General features: G+C 40.3%; 1 protein-coding gene across 6 annotated transcripts in view; it reads left to right on the forward strand.

Moving 5' to 3' along the window:
• LOC110965782 (RNA-binding Raly-like protein) overlaps positions 1 to 14,194 on the forward strand; it is a 114,239-nt gene extending 100,045 nt beyond the window's left edge. For 5 of the 6 annotated variants that reach the window (XM_051940194.1, XM_051940191.1, XM_051940193.1 and 2 more), the window contains 4 exons: positions 4,723 to 4,839; positions 5,454 to 5,623; positions 7,376 to 7,414; positions 10,692 to 14,194. In XM_051940194.1, coding sequence (XP_051796154.1) covers positions 4,723 to 4,839; positions 5,454 to 5,623; positions 7,376 to 7,408 — 320 coding nt within the window. In that variant the 3' untranslated portion in view covers positions 7,409 to 7,414; positions 10,692 to 14,194. The remainder of the gene's footprint in view (positions 1 to 4,722; positions 4,840 to 5,453; positions 5,624 to 7,375; positions 7,415 to 10,691) is intronic. The other variant, XM_051940195.1, reaches the window with a different exon arrangement.
• Positions 14,195 to 25,329: the final 11,135 nt, after the last annotated feature.

The following is a 25,329-nucleotide window of genomic DNA, read 5'->3' on the forward strand; positions in this document are numbered from 1 at the left end:
TCTAAAATTACCAGTCAGATCTCACAAAAAATGCTTGTTTTTGGTGAATTTGCCCCAAAATAAGGTTTAAAAGGTGTTTTTCCGACAATTTATGAGCATGGTTTCACGACACCATGCTTGAGGCAGTGCTCTACCACGATTGGTTGGATGTTTCTCAGTGAAAGACGACTGTTTTTTGGGGGACAAGGTGCTATACAAGTGACATAGAAAGTTCTCTGATAGATTCAGGTGTCTTTAAGTAGCTTTAAGAGCTATTTCTTGAATGCATGTTGGATTCTAAACAGGGTTCACAGTTCATTGTCAAATTTCACGGCTGACATTCCTTCCTTTCTTTCACTCAACTGTAAAAACCTAAAATAAACGGAAAATATATTTCATCTCTACCAATCTCCTTTCAAATAACGTTATTACTCCTCAGCTTGTCATTGATTATTTGGTTATCTGATCAACAGAAAATGAATCAGATTGATGTTTTTATAGTAGATTTCACAGTATCCAGCTGCTCAAGTTAGATTTTCTTCTGCTTTCCTGCTCTTTTGTAATGACAAGCTAAAATCTTGGTGTTTTAGACAGTCGGTCAGACAAAGCAAGATATTTTCCCACTTTTTACCATTTGCTGGGATTATAAATAACAAATGCTTCGCTCCGCTCCCTATTCTGTTTGTACGTAGATCTTACACAATGTAAGAAACTGCTTTTACAGTGAGATTGGGATTTTGAAATGATGAGCGCAGCTAGAATTGTGAAGCTTTGAATAGTTTGTCAAAGTTAGGTGCGGGTTTAACCGAATACCTCGCTAAATAATTTAGCAAACCTCTCTCTCAACCCGCATTTAGCTCCGCGTAGGAGTGTGAACTGGCGAGCTGAAGGCAGTTTTATTGAAAACACATAAATATGTGGTTGAATTTTTAAACGACAAATGGTGTATACTGCAAGATGAGTCGTATATAGTACTAAATGTACAGTTTCACAGCATTGAAGGTGAAGGATTAGGGTATTTAATGAAAATACAAATACGTATGTTTTGCAAAGCAGGCAAAAATATTTGTGCGGTAAAAAACAAAATCCCTGCAGCGTTCTTATGTCCAAACTGGTAACTTTTCAATGACTGGAAGAGTCTGACATCGGCACCACCAGCCCCAAAACTCTTTGTCCACTTTAATCTTCATAGACCAGTGAGTCAAGAGATCCTCACTATCCCCAAGACAAAATGTCCGTGGTTCATCACGAAGTCCTAAAATTAGCCTCATTACTCATTCCCTAAATCTTCCCTAATGCTTATTAAATAACAATAGCCTTTTTCAACCCTTTTCCTTTAACTGGGGCTATCTAAAGATGCTATGTTGATGAAGCGATGTTGGATTAGGGTGTGTATGTTTTCTCTCTGCAGCTTATGCAGCTGATAGCACAAAAGGAAAAAGGCCTGGAGGCCCCGATAAATTAGAAACTGTTCCACACTTTCTTATCATCAAAGGACGACTAGTAAGCTGCCCATAGCGAGCTCAGATAATGTTGGCATGGGGAAGTGAGCGTATATGTGTGTCTATTCTTGGATGTTGGTTTGTACAAATGGAGGCAGGTGATACAGAGAAAGAGATAGTGACACTCCAGTGTGTCCCCTATCCAGATACGATTGTGCATCCAATGTGTTAGCGCTTTTATCCCGTCCAGAAAGGTCGATTTTCTGCCTGCCTGTGGATTTGAGCTTGATGGCTGCTTTGCAAAACAACACCAGAGTAGATCTTGGGGATTTCTGCACCCATATTACCAATGCATTGCCTTCCGTGTGCCATTATGTGCCGCTTTTTCCTCTCTTTCCCATGGTCACATTAATCATCCTGCTCCACTTTAAAGAAGTCATGCATTGGCAAATATCATGCATCGGATCCTACTGGGGCCAGCTGTTGTGCTGTTTTTCAGCACGAATTCTGGTGAATGATTAAAATGTCCTTTTGGGGAATGTAGCTCACTGCAAAGTAATATGTCAGTATTTTTTTTTATCACGTACTGACATCTTCTCTAAATGTAGATGTGTATGTTTTATGCATCGGTTTGGATCATACAAAGTGGCGCGCAGACATTGGAGGGGCTCCGCATTGTGATGTGATGTGGTGTGGGTGTAAATATACATCAAAGAAACTCACTCAAAGAGCCACATGCAGACATGATACCAGACAAGTAGTGTTTTGATTTTTCTGCATGTCTCCCGTCTCTGATTTTTTTCCAGCTGAAGCTTTACAGGAACTCGTGGGTTTGTTTACCGAACGCTCATCCATCCTCTTGCCAGCGCTGACAGAATCTGATAGGTGTCAAAGAGAATTTTATGTTTTCTTCTCAACTTCTGCTGTCTGTTCTTCCCCTTTCCTCTCGAAAGATGACACATTTCAGCTGCCGAGGGTTAAGGAATAAGATTATCTTATTACTTTATGGTCTAAATTCTTTAATCTGCTCAGTTCAAGCTGCTAAGGAGTACACCCTCATTTCAGCAGCCGTGAGACGGACCCGATTGAATTAATGGTGACGTCCTTCATATGAATCTGGGTTTTTTTTTTTTTGTTATTTTCAGCAGCTATTATTTTGATGCGACATATTAAGGTTGACACTTTGACATGATACAGTTGTGTTGCATTCAGCCCAACCTCAGAAATGCATTGTAGAGTGAACACTGAGAGCCAAAGCAAAGCAGGAGGAGAAGAGCAATTATTCATAAGGTGGTAAACAGAAGCTGTGAGAGAGAAAATTGAGCCGACTATCTCTTATGTCTGTTAGTCGGGCAGTGATCAAGTGTGAGTGTAGGAAATGCAAACGTAGGACTGAAAGACACTGATATTTTGAGGGGTTTTGCAGTTGTTTTAATACAGAGGTATTGATCATCAGATTTTATTTTTGCCCTTTAACAGAACACACAAAAATACTGCATCATTAGGTATAGACAGATTATCGTGGCTGATGTATTTCTGGTTATTGGTATCAGTATTTTTATTGGCCCATTTTTGATATATCAGATGTGCTATTTCAGGTCTCTTGCAGGTTCCTCTCTCCGTCTGTTGTCACTCTATACTCTTCAAAACTGAGCAAGAACCACAAGTCATCACCACAAATGAGCTACTCTCACAGTGGCTAATTCTAAGCTAACAGCTAGCGGCTAAGTTAGCGGACAGCCACAGATTAACTTGAAACAGAGTCTGGAAAACAGTAATTAATAATGCTTTAAGAAGTGGAGCTTAGTGGGCAATGAAAGTGATAGAATAGAATAGATTTGATTTGAGAATAGTGAAAGATTCGGGGAAAAAGAAATGAACAGCAGACCAAACTACAGCAGGCAAACAACCAGATATCAGTTATCGGCCTATCTTGATGACCAGTGTTTGGCATCAGCCCCCAAAAAACCCATATCAGTTGATCCTTAAACATAATATGTTTTGTACAAGCCACTGGTCACAAACTGTCATGGCTACTTAAAGTCAAATTTTTGCCGTAACAGTTTGTGAAATTGCAAAGGATCTGCAGGTTTCTGTGCATGAAATTTTCAGGATCTCACTCATGAATTCGAAAATAACTGCTGTAATACATGAATATGGTTAATTTAACATTACTCTGAGTTACATAGGTTTTTACAAGCAGTTTAAATTTGTCGTTTAGATTTTAGTTATGTTCTATGTGACAAATCGGCAGTGTTCTGCTTTCGTGAAAAGTTTACAACATTAAAACCAGATGTGATGTTGTGCATTTCCTACTTCTGCAGCTTTGACCTGTTAATGCATGGAAAAAGAACTTTGTGCACTTCGTAAATGGATTGATTAGACTGAATTTTAGGGGTTTTAGAGGCTGGAACAACACTTAGGACTCTTGGTCGTATTCCTCGACCCATTCCGGGACACTGCATTCTAACAAATCGACCAATGTTATCCCACATTCGCCTTTTTTAATGTATTTTGAATTGATTTAATAGCAGTTGTTTATTGGTGAATTTATCACAAGTGGCTATTTTTCAGTAAGTTTTTTCCAGAAGAGAAGCAGTTTTTAAATAAATGTTCATTTATACTTGGACATGGTGCATGTTCAGTTGACACTGGACATCTTGGAGTTCTTCTCACTCCTTGGGAAACTACTTTATCAGAAATACAGCAGAAGAGCTACCGGTTTATCAGCTAACAGCACAGATACAAATACACCCTATTTCATGTGGCAGTTTCCTAATAAAATCCACCGGTTGAATGCTTTTAATGTCCAACAGCAACAGCAGGGAAAGATCAATTTTCAGTAAGTGTGAGCAAGTTTACTATATGCACTCAAGCAAGCAGATACTATCTTAAGGTGTTAAAATATATATATATATATATATATATATATATATCCCCATGCTTTACAGAATCTTCTAATGTCAGCACACACAGACAGATAGCACACAGTTTGTGCAGATATTTGGCACCACTGAGTAAAACTTGAGCAGCACTGCACAGCATGGTGGGCGTAAGCCGTGCACTAATCTTCAAATTGAAAGCAGCAGGTCCACAGTTTTAGCTGGGTAACTTTTCAGTTGGCCAGATAAAGATGTTCTTCCCTGAGGAAAGTGTGACTCAGAGTGATGCTGTGATTTCCAAAAGCTCAAAACTGCGATGACAGCAGACAATCTGTGCTCCATTAAAATGAGCAAAATTAGGACGAGCTTAAAGCAGCCGTCAGTGAAGACGACTCTTTTCTGCCTTTTCTGTGCCTCAGCAGTGAAGACGGACCAGCTTCAGACGATCAAACGGGAGCTCACTCAGATCAAGATGAAGATCGACTCTTTGCTGGGACGCCTGGAGAAGATTGAGAAGCAGCAGAGAGTCGAATCTGGTGAGAGACGGGCGGTGAGGTCTGAGCTAGATGGGGACGAATAGGGGAAAAAGGAAGCACTGAGGGAGGGAAATTAGGAGCTCACGCTGGCCATAAGTCTTGGTGACATTGTGGGAGATAAGAGCGGCGGAGCTCTCCGTCATAACGGCAGACAGGTGTCAACACCACGCTGGCTCAGTTTGTAGGAGAGGTCTTTATAGATGCCCTACGCTGCAGGACGACCTCGGAGTGCAGCCCACTGTGAAGGTCATTTTGGCTGCATGGCACAAATGCACAGTTATTCCCCAAAGTGTGTTGAAATTCTGGAGCATTTTCTGTTTTACATGCATGACAGCTGAATTACCAGCTGCTGTAGACAGCTACAGAGGTTAAAATGGAGAGATAACGGTTTAGAAATGCATTTAAAAAGTGCATATAGAGTGCAAGTCACTCTTTAAGGACAAACCACTTCAGTCTACTTGACAGTGAAGAGCAGCACGGCCTCTAGAGACCAGCAGTTTTTAATGTGTCTGCACAACTTTTGAAACAGAAAAAGGCAGCCTAGTAAACTTTGCCAAAGAAAACTACACTCTGATCACACTTCATTCTCCGTGCCCTCTTTTCTCCCCCCTCAGAGGCTCAGAGAAAGTACGAGGACAACTGCGACTCCCTGCATGAGGAGTCAGTGTCGGAGACGGCAGAAAACTCCGGGGAGGAGGCCGGTGAGGGGGCGCTGGACGTGGAGGCGGGCGAGATGACTGACGGAGGCGAGGACGACTTCGACGAGGAGGGCAGCCACCATCTGGTGAGAGGAGCCGCTGACAGGGGCTGACAGGGAGGGAGAGTGCGAGGCACTTTGGGAGATCTCAAGTGGGCAGACAGTCTTCGCCTTCTGAAAGCTAATTTTCCAGAATTATTCATGGCCACAGATCTGAGAGAGTGGGGTTTCACATGAGTGAATGGTGAGGGCGCCCGGACTGACAGTTTCTCCCTGTCGACCCCGGCCGAAACAGTGGAAGCGAGGCTCTTCTCGGGCCCACACACATACACAAACTTACTGGGCTATAATTAAAGCGGCGGCCTCAAGACACATAGGAGAGCGTTTAAGATCGGACTTGGCGTGAACTGGTGTGGATCCAGCCATGAAGTGGTGGATATAGAGCAGTAGAGAGGTTTTCTTTCACAAGGTCAGTCAGAAAGCAGCCAACAAAAGCTGGTCTGTCAATGAGATTCAGTTAAAAATCATCATTTAGTGTAAAACATATGAAATTCTCAGTGTGCTTTCTGTGAATTGCTTGTTTTCTTTAACCAACTACCTAAAAATCAAGGCAGTGCTTTCCAGGACTGCTTATTTTTATGTTTTTTGTCTCATCTTGGCAGCTCTGAAGTTCCAATTCAGACTTCAAGGGACAGACATCGACAATTTTCAGTTAAAATTCTTCTGCTCGAGTGCACATATTGCTTTTCCCTGCTGAACAAATAACAGCATTCAGAGATTACAAAGAGATTAATGAATTAAGCAGCAACTTCACTCGTCAATCCTTGTTCAATCTGTGATTTATCAACTAAATGAATCGCTGAGGTTTATAATTTCCTAGTGTCCAAAGTGATCATCAATAGTCCAAAACCTCTACTGAAAACTGTATTCTCTCACAATGGAGAAACTGTAACCAAGGAAATTCATCGACCAATCATTTCAACTCTAATTTCACCCTAGGAACAGGGTTCATCGGTCTTTCTACTGACATGATGGTTCCCACAAAGCTCATATTGATTGTATTCAATCAGACAGTTGATCTCAGTCAACTGTGGCTTAGATGCACATTTATTACACCAGTGATTTCAATGGAAAAATGGACTGCAGCTCAAAAAACGATTTCTGTCTGTTGAAGACTGTCTAAACACAAAATAAAATGAAAAATGGATGCGTTTTTTTTATTGTAGGATGTGTTTTTTCTCCATCCTTTACTTTGAAAAGCTAAATGCCAATGGTGCATTTAAGCTAAAAGATTAAATTACTGTTTTTGCCACGGTGGGGCTTTCAAATGACTGACCTTTTAACATGAAATAATATTTTAGTTTAATGACAGTTGTCTGAATGCCTTTAAAACACTGCTAGAGCTTCAACATTATCCAGCTTTCAAAACAGTAAATTGAACTATAGAGCCCCTCACAGTGACATGAAAGCTTCATCTGCATTCAGCCAGGCACCATGGCCGTGCACTGGCCATGCTTTCTTTATTATGCTATATTTATTAACCATTAAGTAGGTGAGAACGGCCACGCTATCCTTGATGAAAGCTTTGTGCCCTCGCTAATGGAGGAGATTATTTTTCAGAGACGCGGTGGAAGAGATTTATTTGTTTCCTGAAGGTCACATTGATCACCGCTTGCGATAATGTAGCACAAAGGGCGTTGGGCGGCGTTGGCACAGCTGCTCTCATTGAGCGTATTTCAGCCATCAACCTTTAAAGAAAGATTAAATGCAACCCGCAGTTAAAAAGCCCATATCATATCTGTGATTTTAACTTTCCTCCTATACGTTCTCCTGTTTCAGATAGAAAACCACGTATCGGATATCGACAACTGAGATCAGGTAAGAATTTCGGATTTCCGACCAAACCAAGCGTCCATTACAGTAGCTGTGACGTTGTTCTACAAGGCTGTAAAAAGTTACTGGGGGGGGGATCTCCTTGTCCTTAAAAACTGGAGCTACTCAACTGCATCTTCAGTATCTGCAAACATTCGTTAATTAACTCCTAAGTCATAAACTCCATGACATTTGGAAGACCAGCATCACTGAAGGGCGGCTAATACCAAATTCGACAGAGGGAGCAATAATGGCATTCCAATGGGCCAGAACTGCCCATAAACAACATTCATCTAATTGAGTTGTGCGGAAGAGGCAATGAATGGCGAGGCCTAAAGGTAAAGAGTTTGCTGCCTGTTGCCTCTCAAGATGTGGGTAATGATGCAGACACATCATCAGTTGGCTTGGCGCTGGCTAGCTCTTCCTAGCGGCGGGGGGGGGGGCGCTTGGCGGCGTTGGAGGAGTCGCAGACTGTTGATGCAACATTGAGTAAGCTCTGGTACAGTTTTGCTGCTGGACGAGGAAATGGAATCTCAAATCCTCAGAGGTTGCAAAGCTCTGTTAATTATGGTACCTAATTTAGCTCTTAGTTTGAGTCATTTGAAGGAAATATTAATTAATTTTGGTCAAATTTGACCCATTTGATGGTTTATAGCACAGTTGCGGTCAACAGAAACTAAAGACAGACTCTTTCTGTCCGGTTCAATTTGAAGCTGTGCCCTAAATCACTCTAATTAACCTCTTTCTGTGTAATATAAATTCAGTAGTTAACTCTCTTATAGGGAGCAATAATTCAGATTTGAGACACTAGAAAATAATTGTCTTGGCGCATAGCTCCTGACATCTATAATTAATTAATGCATTACATTGCATTTTGGGATACTTAGCAGAAAGTGCTACCTCTGAGGGCTCTATATGCTGCATAAATCTTTAATTTATTTGAGTTAGTGGCTTAGTCCACTTAATGAAGTTTTCATTTTTGTGTGATACCATCTGAGGCTACAGCTGTCCCATCTTTGATGTGTACAGTTGCCATGGTTACAGCTCTAAAATGTTGAGAGGATGGTGAAAAAAGCATTGCATATCTGTTAATGTCATGGATGGATGTATTAAGAGACCTGGAGATGGCATGTAGCCCAGTTTTACTGCCATATTTTCTAAGTGGTCACTCGCAGTATTGCTAACAAAAAAACAGCAACACCTGTGAATTTGTAACCCGTGGAAGTTTTTATATTCGCAAACTTTTCAAGTACTTAAAAAAAAAAATCAGTTTTCATTTGCTCGGTGTAATGTCAATGTAAAGTCTGTGGACAGATGCCATCAGGGACTCACCAATGCACATGTGCAGGTGGCCGTACAACGCAAAAGCAAACTGGGAAGCATTCACATGTTTTTGGCTCGTGCAACAGGTTTACTGAAATGACTGGGCACCGTCTTTAAGTCTAGAATCCAGTTCTTGTTAATACATCCGCAAGTCATACCAGGAAATAATTACGTCTGTAGTCTCTTAATGTCACTGTGAAAATGCCAGTACATCACTAGAGACTTGTCGTTGTTGCAATTAGTTTTTGTACACATTAGAACAAATAGCACGTTAATTAGTGATGATTAGAGATACTTTTAGGTGTTCCAGAGTCTGACCAACATTTTCATTGGCTACACTGGTGCGCTTGATTTTTAGCAGGTTTGTCTGTCTCTGTAGATGTGTTGCCTGTCCAGATAAAATCACTCTGTTTTAGGAGATTCATCTGACTCTAGAGTGTGTTATTTCCCTCTTTCCAAGCTTATTTTTGGTCACACACTTTTCTGAATTGTGCTGCAGCAACTGAATGGGGACTAGAGGCTTCCCTAAGTTGGAACGTTAGTAATATGGCATCTACCAATAGTCTGCATGTGACACATTTAGGGGACATCTGTAAATTGTAGTTACACAAAGCAACTGTCTAACCCTCTAAAATGTCTCTGTATGCACATCGGTCGCGCCTCGCCACCCACCAACACTAGTAATTCTTAACCTTTGGAAGGTGTGGTAGAACAGCCAACATTATGCATTGCATTTCGTGCAAAAAGTGCAGCCAAAACATGACTGGAAACAAAGCTTTTGCTGTCAGAGCATCAACATTGTCCAAGAAGCCTGTCATGGCCACCAGAGCAGCTTTCCTCCCTGCTGTGAATCAGTGCCAGGCAGCAGTAAACTGCCAAAAAGCAGTGATACAGCCAAATAGGAGCCACCTTTTAGTAGCTTTAAGGCCCAAATCATGACTCTGAAACAGAATCAGCTCAATATGCAAAATATCTGCCCACATTTTCATTCCTGTTTACAGTCATTTAAATAATGTGCTAAGAAATGACCAATTTGTGATGGAAAATGGGAACGGACCAAAAAAAAAAAACGGCCATGATTACAATGTACAAATGGAAAACATCGTCCATACCAGTGCAACCAATGACGCTAATCTCAGCTAACTTTAGCTTTGTGTTTACAGACCTTAAACTGTATTTCATGAATTTTCCCAAACTAATACAAGATTTGGTTGCTTGACAGCCATTAATCCTGCACTATCAACCGAATATACAAAAGCCCAATTGAAAATAATGCTGACATCTGCAGCTCTATTGCTGTGTTAGCATTAGCCTCGCGTAGTATCAGGTGGCCTGCATGTTTTCATGGTTTGTTGCCACTTCTTCTGGCATTGTGGACGCATTTACCCCATAAATCAGATAAACGTCTCATCATTAGTAGTTTTTTGTGGACAACATGAACATTCCTGCAAAGTTTCTTTATGTACCATTGCTAATGTTCACCACTAACAGCACAGCCCCTTCTGCTTTTCCAGGCAGCTGGTGTCCCAGTTCTATCCACCTCTTAAGAAACCACAAGTTACACTTGAGTTTCCCATTTCCTTTCCATATGTCGGCCCTTTTTCAAATTCTATCAGTGGCAAATTCACAAAACCTCCTCACAGCACATACATTTAAAAACCTGAAAATCCCACTTGAGGTTGTGGAGAATGTGTGAATGTTTTGCTTGCAGGCCTACCAAGGATAGAAAATCACAGTGAGAAGAACCTCAATAAGTCATGTCCAGAAGGATTAGAGAGGCAGCTCCAGCTAGCAGAAAAAATATTTCTGCACTCCCCGAGATATTTCTGAGGCCATTCAAAACGGACAAGCTTTAAAAGTCAGCCTAATCCTCATCAGATTTACAGCATTATAAACAGTCACCATGTTTGAGGAGGAGACACAGTCCTTTAAAGTGTTTTCATAAGTTTTCTCTCTCCAGGGCGTGGAAGCAGACACTCCTGGTCGGTGGTATTAGAATTCATCATCACCTTCAAGAGACAGAAAAGGCTCTCGGAGGGATCAAGACACTCATTCAGGACTGTAAGTTGTGTTCAAGAGATGCCGGATCACATTTAGATGCCCGGTTGTGCAGCACAAATCAAATGTGATGTGCTCTCTAAAGAAAATATTCATTTTAATACACCGGCCTGAGTTTACTTCATGTGCAACCTATATTACATCGCAAGAAGCCGACAGCATCATGACACTGATTCTGTTCCTTAAAAAAAATAAAAAATACCAAGGGGAAAATGGAAATAAAGGCTTTTATTTTGATTTGTAAATGGAATTATGGTGAAAGACGGTGACTTGTTGATCAATCGTTGCTGCTTTTATGAAATGTGCTTGCGCTGTAATTTGACAAAACTGTTTCTTCGATGAGTTTTATGTTTCTTCTTCGCTCAAATATCAAATGAATAACTGACAGTCGGAACAATCTGCCGGCCGCAGCGTGATATACAGCAAATGAATGAAACATCGCTGCCGTCTGGTTCGGATTTGACTCATACATAAGCCAATAGCTATGAGCAAAACTTTATCCAGCTTTATCCATTTATCACACAAATGCCCTGTGGGGCTGTTCCATCATATATTCCAACTCCTGCCAAGATTCAGAAGCAGAAAGGGCTTCCTGTGGTAGAAAGCCAACACTGGCACAGGCCTCCTGCCAGGGAGCAGTGCCCTAACGTCTCAGTGCTCTCCTCCCTGCTCAGCCTGTGCATCCCAACATGGACGGCTGCTGTTCAGGGGCCAACGCCTTCCTCCTCCACCATCTCCTTCTGCATTCAACTCCATGTAGGGTTCTTTTCCCCCTTTAGAACTAGTTGGATTATTTTAAATTATTCACCGACAAGCTTTGATATCATCTCGGAATGAGGTCTTGCGATTTGGAACACTTAAATTTTCGGCATAGTCTAACATGACCGAGAGGCTGATGCTGCATTAAAGTCAACTTAAATGAGATTGTTTTGACAAAGTGCAAACATTAAAACTGCTCAGGATGAAGCTGTACAAGGCAGCAGTGGATGATTTGTTCACTAGTTGAGTGGACAAAACAGTAAAGTAAATTTTTGCATGCTGCAGTTCCCATTTATCAGTTAAATTGCAGGCATCTGGAACTGCTACCATACAAAAAAAAGTAAAAAATGAAGCAGCCTGAGCTTCAGCTGAGCAATTATAATTAACCAGATTATAACTAAATTGCTGCAAATTGAATTATGTCACCAGTGATTGGATGCTAGCGCATTCTGCTGTTAATTATTCCAACCATGTTTGCTGCTTTTCTTTTTTTTTTTTTTCTCTCCCCCACCGATCAGATGGAACCACTGTAAAGTTATTTCAAACGATGAACGCCGTTTCAGGACGTGGCTGTCGGGAACCAGGTGTCTCAGCTGATTGCTCGGCGGCGTTCGTTTCGCCGAGATACGCTTGAGCTGAGATTCCATTACAGTAAAGCACCGCTCAAAACAGCTGAATGTTGTTTGGGCAGTTTTCAAAGAGTAGGAGTTGCTCTGTTATCGGGTTAAATCCCCCCCAAAAAAATGAGGTTAAACAGTTGCATTTCTATCAAATTAGATAATTTTTCATGTTTGGTTTATTATATAAGCTGTGAATTGAGGTGAAACTACACTATTATGATCTGAATTCTGATCTGCAGCATTAATTTGTGCAGGACAGACATTCCTTTGTCAGTCTAATTGGTGCTACTGACTAATCAGTTAACACACCTGGGTACTGTTAGCCTTTAGCACGGTTTAAAAGCCACCTGGAATCAAATCACTGCTGTAGTCGCACTGCTCAGTCCTGATATGTGTGAAAGTTGAATTACGGGATGATGGTTTAATGGGTTGTTTCACCCAAATTACTAGAAAAACGCATATCTGTTACCTGCAGGAGGTTTCTCATTAAGCAGATAGCTGTGGTTTTATGTCCACACGCTTTTTCACATATCTACCCCCGAGGCTTGTAGCCGCCGCAGCGCAATCAAGGTAACGGGGATTTCATTTGTGGTGCTTGAAACATGAAAAATTGCAAATTCAATGGGAGCCTTTTTCTTTTCAGAAACAATGGCTTAATTATGGTGAGAATTCCACACAGATGTCTCTGCAGTTTTCTGTGACCTTGGGTAAAATTGTGGTTCAGTGGAACTTATTAATACTGTAATGTAAGTACTGTGACTGTTGCTTTGAACAAGGGGTTGACTGATTAATGTCCGGGCCAATAATCAGATGTGTTATTCAGCATTTTTGCAATTATTGGAATGATTTATTTCCAATTAAAACAGTGGATTAATTAAGCTGTGATGCAGTCTCTACTTTTTATGTGTAGTCTCGAGCATTTGATTGATTTTTGAATCAAACTGAGCTGAACTCATCTGTCAAAGATGAGGGTTAAATATCGATAAATGCTCTTTAAATGAGACATATGCAAGATATAAATGAGGAAAAAAGGCTGATCCAACAAAATTTTGTGGTATAATTTGCATTATTCTAAATTCTGTCACAGAAAATGTTCATTTTCTTGTAAATGCATATAAGTTAAACAATAGTCTTGTCCTCCTTGATTGCTAATAATCAAACTTTACTTTAAACACAACCAATAAATGATCAATGTGCATCAAGCTTTGCCTCCTAAAATGATGAAGAATATTTTCTTGTGTGATTTGGGTGAACTGACCTTTTAAACTGAACGTTTCTATTAAAAAAAAATATGAAGGAAAAGTTACTTTCATGACCACGCCAGGCAATCTTGGCAGCACTGCCTGAAAAAATCCATAAATAAAAATAAAAGACTGTCCTGCAGCTCATTCAAAAATCAGTGTCTGGTGAATGATGACAATGTGTAACATTTAGCACTATTTTTGTATCCAGAAACATGTTTAAAGGAAATGGCTTTGCTACATGTTTATCTTTTTGTTTTTATTTAATTTTACTTTGCTGTTAGCCTGTTATTTAATGAACCGTATGGTGATGTGTCAAATATTTTGCAAAAAAAAAAAAAGATTACACACAAAAAACAAAAAACTCATTGCTTTTAACTGTCGTATATTATCTGGGTCACTTTAAGCAGTTCTGGCTCGACACTGGCTTTTCATTCGCCCTGTAAATAGTCTTGTTTATTTCCAGTAGGCTAGAAGGATGAATTTTGTTAAGTTTGGAAAATAACACTCAAAACAATATACTGGCAGTTTGTCGGAATCGTTGCAGGTTTAAACCAGAATCGTTGGACTTGTAGAGACGTGTAACTGGCAACTGTTGTATAGAAATGTACATTTTTTGTAAAGATATTTTTATCAAAAGGCATGTTTACTGTAACTTTGTATTTTCAGTTTATGTACAAAAAAAAACCAACAATATATTCCAACTGTTGTAAGGCTAGAAAACTCATTGTCATTGTAGATAACTATTTGTGTTCTTATCCGTCAATAAAACTGTTTGTGTCATATATTGGGCTCATCAAATGTTTCAATGAGCAGCGATTTATTTTACAAATAAACATGAACTGAAGGGTGTGAAGTTCTGTGTATAATTGCAGACGTGATAATACATACAGATGGGTTGCATGTAAATATTTGGTGCATCATTAAGACGTGCCTTTTAAAAATTCATCCTCCTCCAGTCACTGCCATGTGTCTTCCTCCTATTCAGACTCTCTCCTTTAATGGTGATTTATGGTTGATTATGCAGCGCACGCCGCCGTCAAAGTGACACTTTAACAAGTTACACAGCGCAGTGTTTGAATGCATGTCAAATTAACGTCAGTCAGCAGAAAACTGGACACCGTAATGTCATCCTGCGTTTCACTAATGGCACCAGTCTTCCTGGTTGCCAATTAAGTATCACTGTGTACATTCAGCTGGGAGCTTCTGATTAATGAAAATCAACCATAACCGCGTGTCCAGCTGTGGCAGGAGGTCAGTTTAACTTTGCGTGAGACTGTGTCAAAGTCAAAATCTGACCTGAAGTTTTAGTTCCTGGAGTTCATAGTTTGTGAAATTTGGCACACTCTGACTCAAAAGCAGAACCACAATTTACGCTCCCCTTGAACCGCCTGATGATAGAAATTTCTCACATAACTGATGCAGACAGACTGGTGGAAATTAGTGCAACATTTGGAGCATTTGCACTGTTAAAAATGAGTAAATGAAATCTGAACAAGCAGATTGTTTAACGGCTGAATTCATGATTTCGAGTTTGTTGCGTCCTGTGAACTGGGGGATGAGGGGAGTAACAAGTAGTAAGAAAGAATATATACAGAGGCAGGGGAGACTGGGTGTAACCTCAACAGAGAGCAATTTATTTGCTACAAAGGAGCAACAATAGCTCAACACAAAACAGGCTTCACAAATCCAACACGCAGCCCCTCAGTAAATAGACCCTCAGTCTTAAGCAGAGCATGAGGAAACAGCAACTCCACACTCTGGCAGCTGATCTGGCCCACTGGCACCGATGATCACGCTTTCCTCCCCATTTAACCATCCTGATTGATAAGGAGCCACAGATGCACCTAGCCACTCCCACCTGGTGTAGCCTAGAAACAGGCAAAAAGAGAAGGGAAACACAATCCTACTTACACACACCACAGAACATAACAGAGTTAAAGAAACACCTGGTTAAATTACTGTAGTTTTGCTAAACCATCTCTGTTCTCACCTTAGTTTTAAGTACAAAATAGAATCAACAATATAACTCCAATACATTTTTTTGTTGGATTCACTATACTCAGCATTGGTTCTCCAAATAGTGAAAACACAAACACTTTGCCACTGCATCCAGTGCATGTTTAAGCTTTGGCATATTTGTGCAAGGAAAAGGACATGGCACATGCTGAATATCTAATAATGCTACAGAATCACATATTCTACCTTTACTGTGAGCCTCTGCCCAGCTCAAAACAATGTATTCCCAGTAGAATGAAGTGTTCCTGGAGTGTCACAAAGTTGAAAATGAGTTTTTTTTGGATAAATAAACTGAACTTTTTACCCCAAAACAGGCACAAAAAAAAATGATAATGGGTGAAATATTGGCAACAAATGAGCAACCAGCAGACATGTAGAAATCATGTTTACAAGACGGTGGGAAAAGTCATTCTGGTGAACTGAGGTGCAAAGATGGGAGATGTATTGGTCTGTGTAACAGCCTTTTCAAGTCGGTTTGAGTTCAGGGTCAGTTCACATAGAAAAGTGCTTTCAGAGCGACTGAGGAGTCGCTGCTATGTTCGAGGACACTTGCGCACTCTGTTATGTGGCTCCTGGTTTCCACTGAATCCCATTAAAATGAACTTATATGCTGAGCTTCACATCTGTGTATACATGTACGGTGGTGGAAAAAAGTTTTCTGACACCCTTAGAATTTTACACAATCTCAAATATTATAAAATGTTAGTGGAAAAATCTTTTTGTGTTTCAGAAGGTGTGGCTGCAATAGACAGACACAAACAAAGAATATTTTTTTGTTTATTGCTGACAAGAAAAACTAAAAATAATAAATGCTTTACAGTTTCAGTATGTCAGTTCTCAACATTGTTGGAATCAAAGTCAACAAATAACAGAATGTTTTCAAAACTGAACAAAAAATAAATAAACCATCAAGTCCTGCCATGAGCTAGCCTAGCCATGCTAAACCCGTGTTTCTGACGGCACAAGGGTCTAGGGAAGCTCGACAGGGAGGGAGGCGGGCTAAAAGGTTGTCTATCAAATCCCTCTGCAGCAATTGGGTAGGTATACAACCAATCAACGCAACGCTGACGTAGTTCTGAGAGCACCGGCGGATTGTGGCTAAGTCCCATTAGCTTCCCAACCAGCGGAGCCGCGGAGCCAACTGGTGTATTAAGGATTTGCCATATCCCGTCGGCATAAGTCCAAATACGTCTTTCTTCTCAATGAAACACTTCAGTGTCGTCCTTTGTTTATCTTTCAAGTTGAATTTTAGCTTCAAATCTTTAAGGGCTGTGGGCAAAGCCGAGTCGAAAGATAACTGTTTATTGTGCGCCGGTTGTTTCTGTCAGAATAGTCACGCCTCTGTCGTCACTTCGTTACGCCCACCTTCTGACTCTACACTTCATGGTGATTGGTCCGGCCAGTTTTAGGAGAATCCAGCCTCGAGCCTTATGGAGGGTAACTAGACCCACCCTGGCAGAGAATTAAATTCGTTGCCGTGGGTTGTCTAGCGCGGCTAGGCTAGCCATGAGCAGCAGTAGAGCTCTAATCCTGGCTGCCATGTTCCCCACGAGCATTTCACACTGAGGGCTAATCTAGTCCTATTCTTCTTGAATGACTGCTTTTAATTCTTCTAAATTCTTTGGTTTACACTTTGAAACAGACCTTTTGCTAATCCAACACAGATTTTCAGTGGGGCTAATGTCTGGGGATTGAGCTGGCCACTCTAAGATCTACATTACTGTGCTCCTGCTGCCAAGTTCTGCTGGTCCTGGATGTGTTGAAGGAGCATTATCTGGTTGAAGCATCCAGTTTTGACCTCGACGGAACAGAGCACTTGCAAAGAGAGCATGTGAATTTGGGAACGGCACAATACTTGGCAGAGCTCAATGTGCCATCAGACACCGTGAGATGACCAACACCAGCAGCACTCATGCATCCCCAAACCATGATACTGCCTCCACCATGCTTGGCAGTAGGTACTGTACATGCTGGAGATAATGCTTGGTCAGATAAAGCTGGAAACTGGACTCATCTGACCACAGAATCTTCTTCCACTTCCTGGCTGTTCAGCTCTTGTGTGCTTGGGTCCAACAACACTGGGCTAACCTCTGTCTCTCATTGATCAGAGGCTTCTCAATGACCTTGTAGAACCTTAAGCTATAATCTAAAAGTCGGCCATGTAAGATGTGGGTGGAACACTGGACACCAGTTTGGTCTGACCACTGCTGCTGAAGCTCATGTGATGTCATTCAGCAGTTTTCCCTCTACATGCAGATCAGGATGCGGTCATTTCTAGCTGAAGAAACCCTTAGACGCCCAGATCTGGGTTTGTCTTCCAAACTGTTGGTTCGTCTGTATTTCTGCTCTTCCTGGCTTAGAACTGAGACAACCCTCCACATCAACACCAGGTGTGCCTGATCAGGAGCTGAGGGTCGTCAGCTGACAGAGCCACACCTGCAATCAGTGTCCAACTGCATTTAATCACCCTCCCTTCCAGTCCAGGGTGGTTTGTTGACAGGAGCTGTTTGCCTTGGAGTTCCAGCTACCCGTTTCTGGTTTTGTTTGTTTGGCCTTTAAGGCGCTGTGGGTTATTTGCTCTCTAACAAACCTTTGCTTCGGCCACCATACAGTAGTTGTCTCTGGGGTTTTGGTTACAGCTTTGAAGCCAGGTTGTAACAGAATCTGTATCTTCAGGCGTGTTTCCTGTCTATTTTTGTCTCTGAAGAACTTTCAGGTGTGCTGGCTTTACATAGACATGAAGCACGGCAACAAAAATTGTCTTTTAATAAAAAGCTTAACCTCCGTTAGTGGATCACTGGTATCAAAATGGCCCAATGCTCAAAATGTCTTATGTATTTTTATGGAAACAATCAATTTTAAGTTTTTATTGGCTTTTTTAGGATTTAGGCTGTGACTGTACTAAAAGAAATTACACTTGAGGACCTAAGAATGATTCTTAATGCAATATTTCACAAATGCATGAGGTGTCTGAAAACTTTTTTCCACCACTGTATAGATACTACCAATCAAACATTTGGGGTCACTTAGAAATGTCCTCATTTTTAAAAGAAAGGATTTTTTTTAAACATTATATTAATCAGAAATACAGTCTAGACATTATTGTGCTAAATGAAAAGCTGGAAACAGCTGATGTTTAATGGAGTATCTCCATAGGGGTACAGAGGAACATTTCCAGCAACCATCACTCCTGTGTTAGCTGATGGTGTTGAATGGATAACTGATGATTAGAAAACCCTTGTGCAATTATGTTAGCAAATGAATAAAAGTGTGAGTTTTCATGGAAAACCTGAAATTACCTTGGTGCCTTCAAACCTTTGAACGATAGTGTGTATACTAGTGTATGTGTGTGTCTGAGCTTGCATCTTTTCTAACTAGAAAAATGGCAAGAAAAAGAGAAAACATAGACTGGAGCTGGTGTCATGCGTAAGGACACTCGAGCAGAGACTTGAACTCTTGCCCTCTAATCGTGTTGTTGCCTCCAAACTCATCACACTCAGACAAACAAACACTCCACTTCTTGGGCTTCACTTGGGAACATGAAACGTGATTTTAAGGCTGATCATGACCCCGCTTTGGCCTTCATTTTTTAAGGTCTGCACTCTGTGACTCGGCAAAAGCCAGCCGGGGCTGCACAGACAGCCGACTGACATTATCGTGTGGCTCATCTTCCAAATGTAAAATGTCACAGCTGGGATGAAAACAATGTGAAATGTCTCTGTTCTGCACAGCAGCCTTTTCACAGTTGGATGGATTTTTCTTTTTGGCTCACAAGGACAGTTATATTTGACAGTGTGTGCCCCTAGAAATCATTTTTCATCGCTGTTTGAGACGCACGCTGCCGAAATCGACTCCACTCTCAGGGGGCGCCTTTGCAATTAATAAAAAAATCTGGAAAATGAAAACATAAGGCGCTTTTGCAAAACATAAAATCAACATCTGCTGCTGTAATAAAATTGAGGAAGCCAGCAGAAGCAGCATTAAAAAAAAAGGAACAGAATCTGCTGGCTGGCATTGAAGCTCTTCATAAACCAGCGTCTATAGTGACTTAAAAGATGGTAACAGTTCAACCAGCCCGAGCTCTTGGGGGTTTGAGTGTCTGATTAGAACTTCCTTTCTTGTTCGACTAATGTCCTTGAGAGGTTTTCGGTGTGTCACTTCCACTCTGTAAGCGACTCTGAAAAGGTAGCCGGGCGGCAACAGATGGCCGATTTAAAGCCTTCCATTTATCCACAGTAAAAGGTAACGCAGGAGGGTTAATGAGGGCCAACTTCAATGCCACACACAATTAGCCCGACGCACCGGCAGTGGTCGGCGCGACTGCACGCAGCTGTTCCCGTTTAACCTATATATGAGGAAACTTTTCACCCCTGCTTAATGCACTGGAGTGTATTCATTTATACTGAAATGGCAGAAGCTTGTGAAGCAAAGAAGGGGGGAAGAAAAGACAGATATCCAGCCATGATAGCATGAAATGAAGTATTTTTATTCCACTGGAGCTCTTACTTCTGCAGTATTGAATGTTTTTTGTTGGTTTTTTTGGCTGTCACAGCTGCAAAAATAAAAAAAATAGATTAAAATGAATAGTGCTGCTGCTGCTGGACAGTTGCCTGATGCATTGATTTGGAAGGGCAGACATCCCTGGAAATGTGTGGGGCTTTTTTTGATAATCTAAACAAATTTATAACTCAAAAATCTGGCCCAGAGTCATCAACTGGCCTGTGTTTACAGCTGTAGACAGATTCGCTTTGACTAATTTCAACTTGTCTCTCCGCATTCGGGGAGGAAAATGATGCGATCAGTTGGACTCTGGGGCTCTTTTCGTGGAGTTTGCACACAGATTTGCATCTTTCAAATTAACCCAACAATAGCCGCTACACGGATTAGCGTGATGGAAAGTAAACATCATTTGTGCTAAATGATAGCGCGGCACATCCAGAAGCACATTACTAGCAGCGCTCGGGCGAAAACCCGACAGAATATTCTCGTTTTTTATATAAACAGGCAGTTAAAGTGGAGAGAATATATGTACAGTATAAAACCCTCTTAATACTGTATTCCGTCTGAAAAGTCGGAGAGCGGTCGCTTTACTGCAAATATTCCCCAGCTCGCTGCACGAATCTTAATTAACATTTATATTATATTAGCTTAGGGGGGCATGATGAGCTTTTTTTTTCGCCAAGGTTTGATTTGAAAAATATTTAAATGAATCTGCATGTGCTGCCAATAATATGTCAGGCTGCAAAAGCAGAATGAAGTGTCCCAATTTTCAACTCTGCAGAGGCTTCAGTGAAATCAGTAGAAGTTGTGACAGCAGTGACGGATGAGGTGTTGCAAAGTCATTAAGTTCAGTTAGAGGGTAGGGAGGTAGCCTAGCTAGCCTTTAGCGCCTCGTGTTGGATACAAGTCTGTTTCTTTTTTTACTAGTTTATAAAGTTTATCCCTTATCTTCACCCTGATTTCTAACTGCCACGTAATATTTTGAATGATTTTACTTCCGCTTCCTCTGGGATGAAGAATGAGAACATCTGCATGCTACGGTACATCTTCTTAAATTGTTTTATTGCCATTCCAATTTTAAGCCCCTCGGATGATATTACATTGATTCAGGAGCAGGGAAGAACAATCATTCTCTCTCCGGGCCTGAGATGCAAAAGTCATCAGGTTCTTCAGATGAAATCAATCACGAGGTAATTTAAGATTCAAAACATGAAGAGCTGATGTATAGCGAAGGCCGAGCGCAGAGCGGGTTGATTCCTAACGGTTAGTTCGGCTAAATCCAAGGGTAAAGACAGCTGTCGGAAAGAAAATGCTCTTCATGTGCCGGGTTTGGAGATTCAGCAGAAATTAAATCAAAAGGACAAAGATGAAAAGCAGAAATGTTATTGATCCCGGTGCAGAAATTGAAGGTAAGAGGACTCAGGAACTCTAAGAAAATAAATGATGATCACAGCCAGAGAATATAAAGTAAAGGAGCAGAAAACAGAGAGTAGGATGACTTTAGTTGGAAATACTTACCCAGAATCAGTCTGACTGCTTTTATACGGTTGGCAAATTAGTTCTTCTTTTAGAGATCAAATACTAGATTTTCGTAAGGAGTTATTTGATGTTAAATGCACTCTTACCATTTTTTGAGGCTGTTTGAAGAAAACCATATATACCTTTAGCTTAGCATTAGCATTTTCTTGTAAGCACAAAAAAGTTGTTTGGCTTATTAAAGTACTTTTTTTCATCTCCTTCCTCATTTGAACACATAAAGTAACACATAAAAGCATTTTATTATATAAACAATCATGTATTGATTGTGTTTACTTGCTATCAGTCTTAACTTTTATGGGTTTTTTTTATGGCATTTTGCTACAATTGTAGGCCATTAAAACAGTATGAAAACAACAACTAGATGCCAATTGCACAAGAAAGCAGTTCTCCATAGTGCTACTAATGGTTAAAAAAATCTAATAGGTACCTTTAATTTCCTCTTTCCTAATGCAATTTTCCAGTTTTAATGTAAGCAAATATGATCTGACCTCTTTGTATCTCAGTGCATTGCTTCTGTAAAAGAAAACTAACTGGAATTCATCATCATATGAGTCACTCATTTATCCTTGCAGCCTTAGAAATTTATTTTTTCCTCTTATATTTTCTTTGGTTTTAGTCACCGATTGTTGCAAGATTATACAATGAGATACAGAAAATATTGAAGCTGTTGCCAAACAGCTACTCATAATTTGACCCTCATTAAAAAATGAAATGACTTCAGGGATATTTGCTAGACAAAAAAAATCCAATTAAAGCCTGAACAATGAAGATCACACTGAATTAATGTTGAATGTTTACTTTATGGCTGGCCCATCTGCTAGTTTATCTTCCTGTATGTGAACATATTTTCAGTTCTACAGTATCTACCTTTTGGTCTCAAGGGGGCAGTCATAGCCAAAATTGCATAATATCACTGCATAGCATTGTTGGTTTGTTGGTTATTTGCACATGCAGCGGATATGGGGTAATATCAGCTTAATTTTGAGTCATGTTTCCAACCATGCACTATACATCTCAAATGTCTTCTGCAAAAAATATATATAAAAATGTGGCTCTTTAGCTGTTAAATGCTGAAGTAGCCTTACAAGCAAGTTGCTAACTGGAAAATTACTTTACAATGTGTTTTCAGTCCTTATTTTTCCAAGATAAAAGTGCAGCAAAAGAACAAAACCATTCAACTGTGAAAAAGGTTATAGCCTGGGTCCACGGATTTGTTAAAGATTTCTGTATTATTGCAAGATAGTGACACAGCATCACTGTAACTATGACAACAAGTGAACACTACGTCAGCTGCCTGCTGACGATCACATGATTGCAATCCTACTACAAATCCATCGGGACTTATCTGTCAGAGATAATACATGGAACAACTGATTAAGTTGTGGGTGTTTCCGAGTCCCATCAATTCCACACAATTCGGTATCCATACATAATGTACACATTCATAACGCTCGCCTGTGCTCAGAGCAAGGTCATTTTGTTTGTGGGTACATCTATATTAAATGGCCACATTCTATGGTGCCGTGATTTCTGCCACCACTGTTTAGCGACATAGATTTTGACGAGAAACTTCAATAAAGTGGCAGCGTAACACAAAAAGTGGAGGGAGCATGAAGCCTGTCTCCCCATGCAGTGGAAGATCAGACCGCTGGAAACAAGAAGGGAGTAATCCTCATTACCTATGCTGCTGTGTGGGCTGAGCTATCCTTTCAGTTCTGCACTAATTGCTCTGAATCAATAAAACTGTTTAATCCAAAGAAAAAGTTCTCAGTCACATATGGGGGCACCGTGACCTTGGGAGTCCCAATACTGTAGACGAGGCGCATTCATCTCGTGTTTGATGCTTTTTATTTTTCCTTTGGAGGAACACATCAGGAAACGCCTGACTTGTGAGTGAGGCGGGTGAGGCAGGCAGGAGAAAAAGAGAGAGGATGCATTTTGAGTGATCTCTTTTGAAGCAGCATGCTTTTTGTTACATGCCTCAAGGTGTCACTTCATAATTGAATCCTCTCTTTTGTTCTGCGGTGAGGCCGAGGAGGCTGGAGGACAGCCCGAGGACGGCGGCGTGAACACTGCCGGGGCCTGCAGGCCACCGGTATCTCCCGCTGATAACACTGCATATGAGCAGCATCGCCACCTGATAACTCTCGCCGGAGACAGGGCAGCTAATGGAGGCGAGTTATTATGCATCTCAATGGGGAAATTACAGCATAGTAGAGAGAGAATTGTCACATTATAATTACGAGCGGTGAATGGGTAGAAAAGGAACCCTTCAGGTTTCGTGACTGAATCCGCTCCGGCTCCAATTACATTCTCAAGAGGCCGCTGTCCATTCATGCACAACCACAAATTATTGTCATTTTAGTCCCAACTGTCGTAATTATTATTCACATTGTGACAAAACTTTAAAATAAGGTGAGGAAGGTAAATGACGGTGTTTGCGAAGAGGGGGAGTGATGGCTGTGGATTGAACACTTAATTACTGCATGTTAGTACAAAAAAAAGGTGTAACAGTTCAGCTTTTAAACTTCTGATTGTAATAACACCAAAAAGTAGCCTATTAAAAGTTAAAGTATACAGCCCTCCCTATGTAAAGGCAAATATACAAATATGAGGGGAAGTGAGAGCTTTCTTCCAAATAATTGGGTGAATAAAACCATCTGAGAAATGGTAGTAGCGCCGCAGTAGAGGTGAAATCAGTATATTCCATCAGAAGTGAGTGGAGGATGGCGTCCAACAGCTTTGGCGACCTTCCCCCACTTCACACAGCGACTGGCCAGCTGTGCAGAGATGATAACCTAAGCATGGTTTGAACTTCTCTCTCAAGCTCCCTTTTCATTCGTTACACGACTATTCCTGTCCCTATTTGTATTTACGACGGCCCTTCAGGAGAGACTGTCTGAAAACGTCTGTTCCCGCTATCTGAAAAGATGATCTGCTCTCGCCTTGCTCTGTTCCTGCTGACTTTTCAGGCCATTAGATGCTAAAAGTCATAAACATCTGAGACTTGACAGGGGGCCATAACCAGCTGCTTGCTTTCAGAAGGGCAATCTTAAAAATGAATTTTTTAAGAGTAATTTTTCTGAACAGTTTACAGACTCCACCTGTTTTCTGAAATATGATAAGATAATTGCCGGTTAAATCACATGAAAAAGAGCATTCATTTTCATGTTTATCTTTAAAAAAAAAACAGGCCAAAACAGTAAATAATATCTACATCAAACATGTATATTTTTGCAAATGGTCATTTGTTGTTTGACCATGAAATGACACTATTGTCACTGTACTTAAATCAATAAAAAATAGGATTTCTTGATAGATACTTTCCATTATTTACAAGGGGGAAAAAGCACATGAGTTTTTGGCTGTTATTTTACAGATTTTCCTGTTTTTTGTTAAATTACAGATAATAACTAATAAATTCACAGAAATGCATTAGTTTCAAAGGATATCCCTAAAGATTACACCCACATCAAAGATGTGTATTTTTACAAATGGTAATTTGTTCTTTAAAGTTGATTTACTGTGAAATTGCACTATTGTTGGAGTGTTGTTACTCCATTTAAATCAGAAAAAAAGAATATATTTTCACAAATATTTTCCATCATTTTTTAATGATTATATTAAGGATTTTACTTTTTTGAAAATAAAATCAAAGGTTATATTTATTTATAAAATCACAGTAAAAAAAAAGTTATTAATATAACTGTCCACAAAAACTGTAAAATCCACATCAAAAACCAGAATTTTTTTTTTACAATATGTGACTGTAAAAGTAAAATTTATTTGTTTAAATCTGCCATCAATAATATCAATTTGGAGATTATATGCTGTTAGTTTTTTTTTTTTTTAAGTTTCTACA

This window comes from Acanthochromis polyacanthus, chromosome 20 (genome assembly GCF_021347895.1).
Source record: "Acanthochromis polyacanthus isolate Apoly-LR-REF ecotype Palm Island chromosome 20, KAUST_Apoly_ChrSc, whole genome shotgun sequence".
Classification (NCBI taxonomy): domain Eukaryota; kingdom Metazoa; phylum Chordata; class Actinopteri; family Pomacentridae; genus Acanthochromis; species Acanthochromis polyacanthus.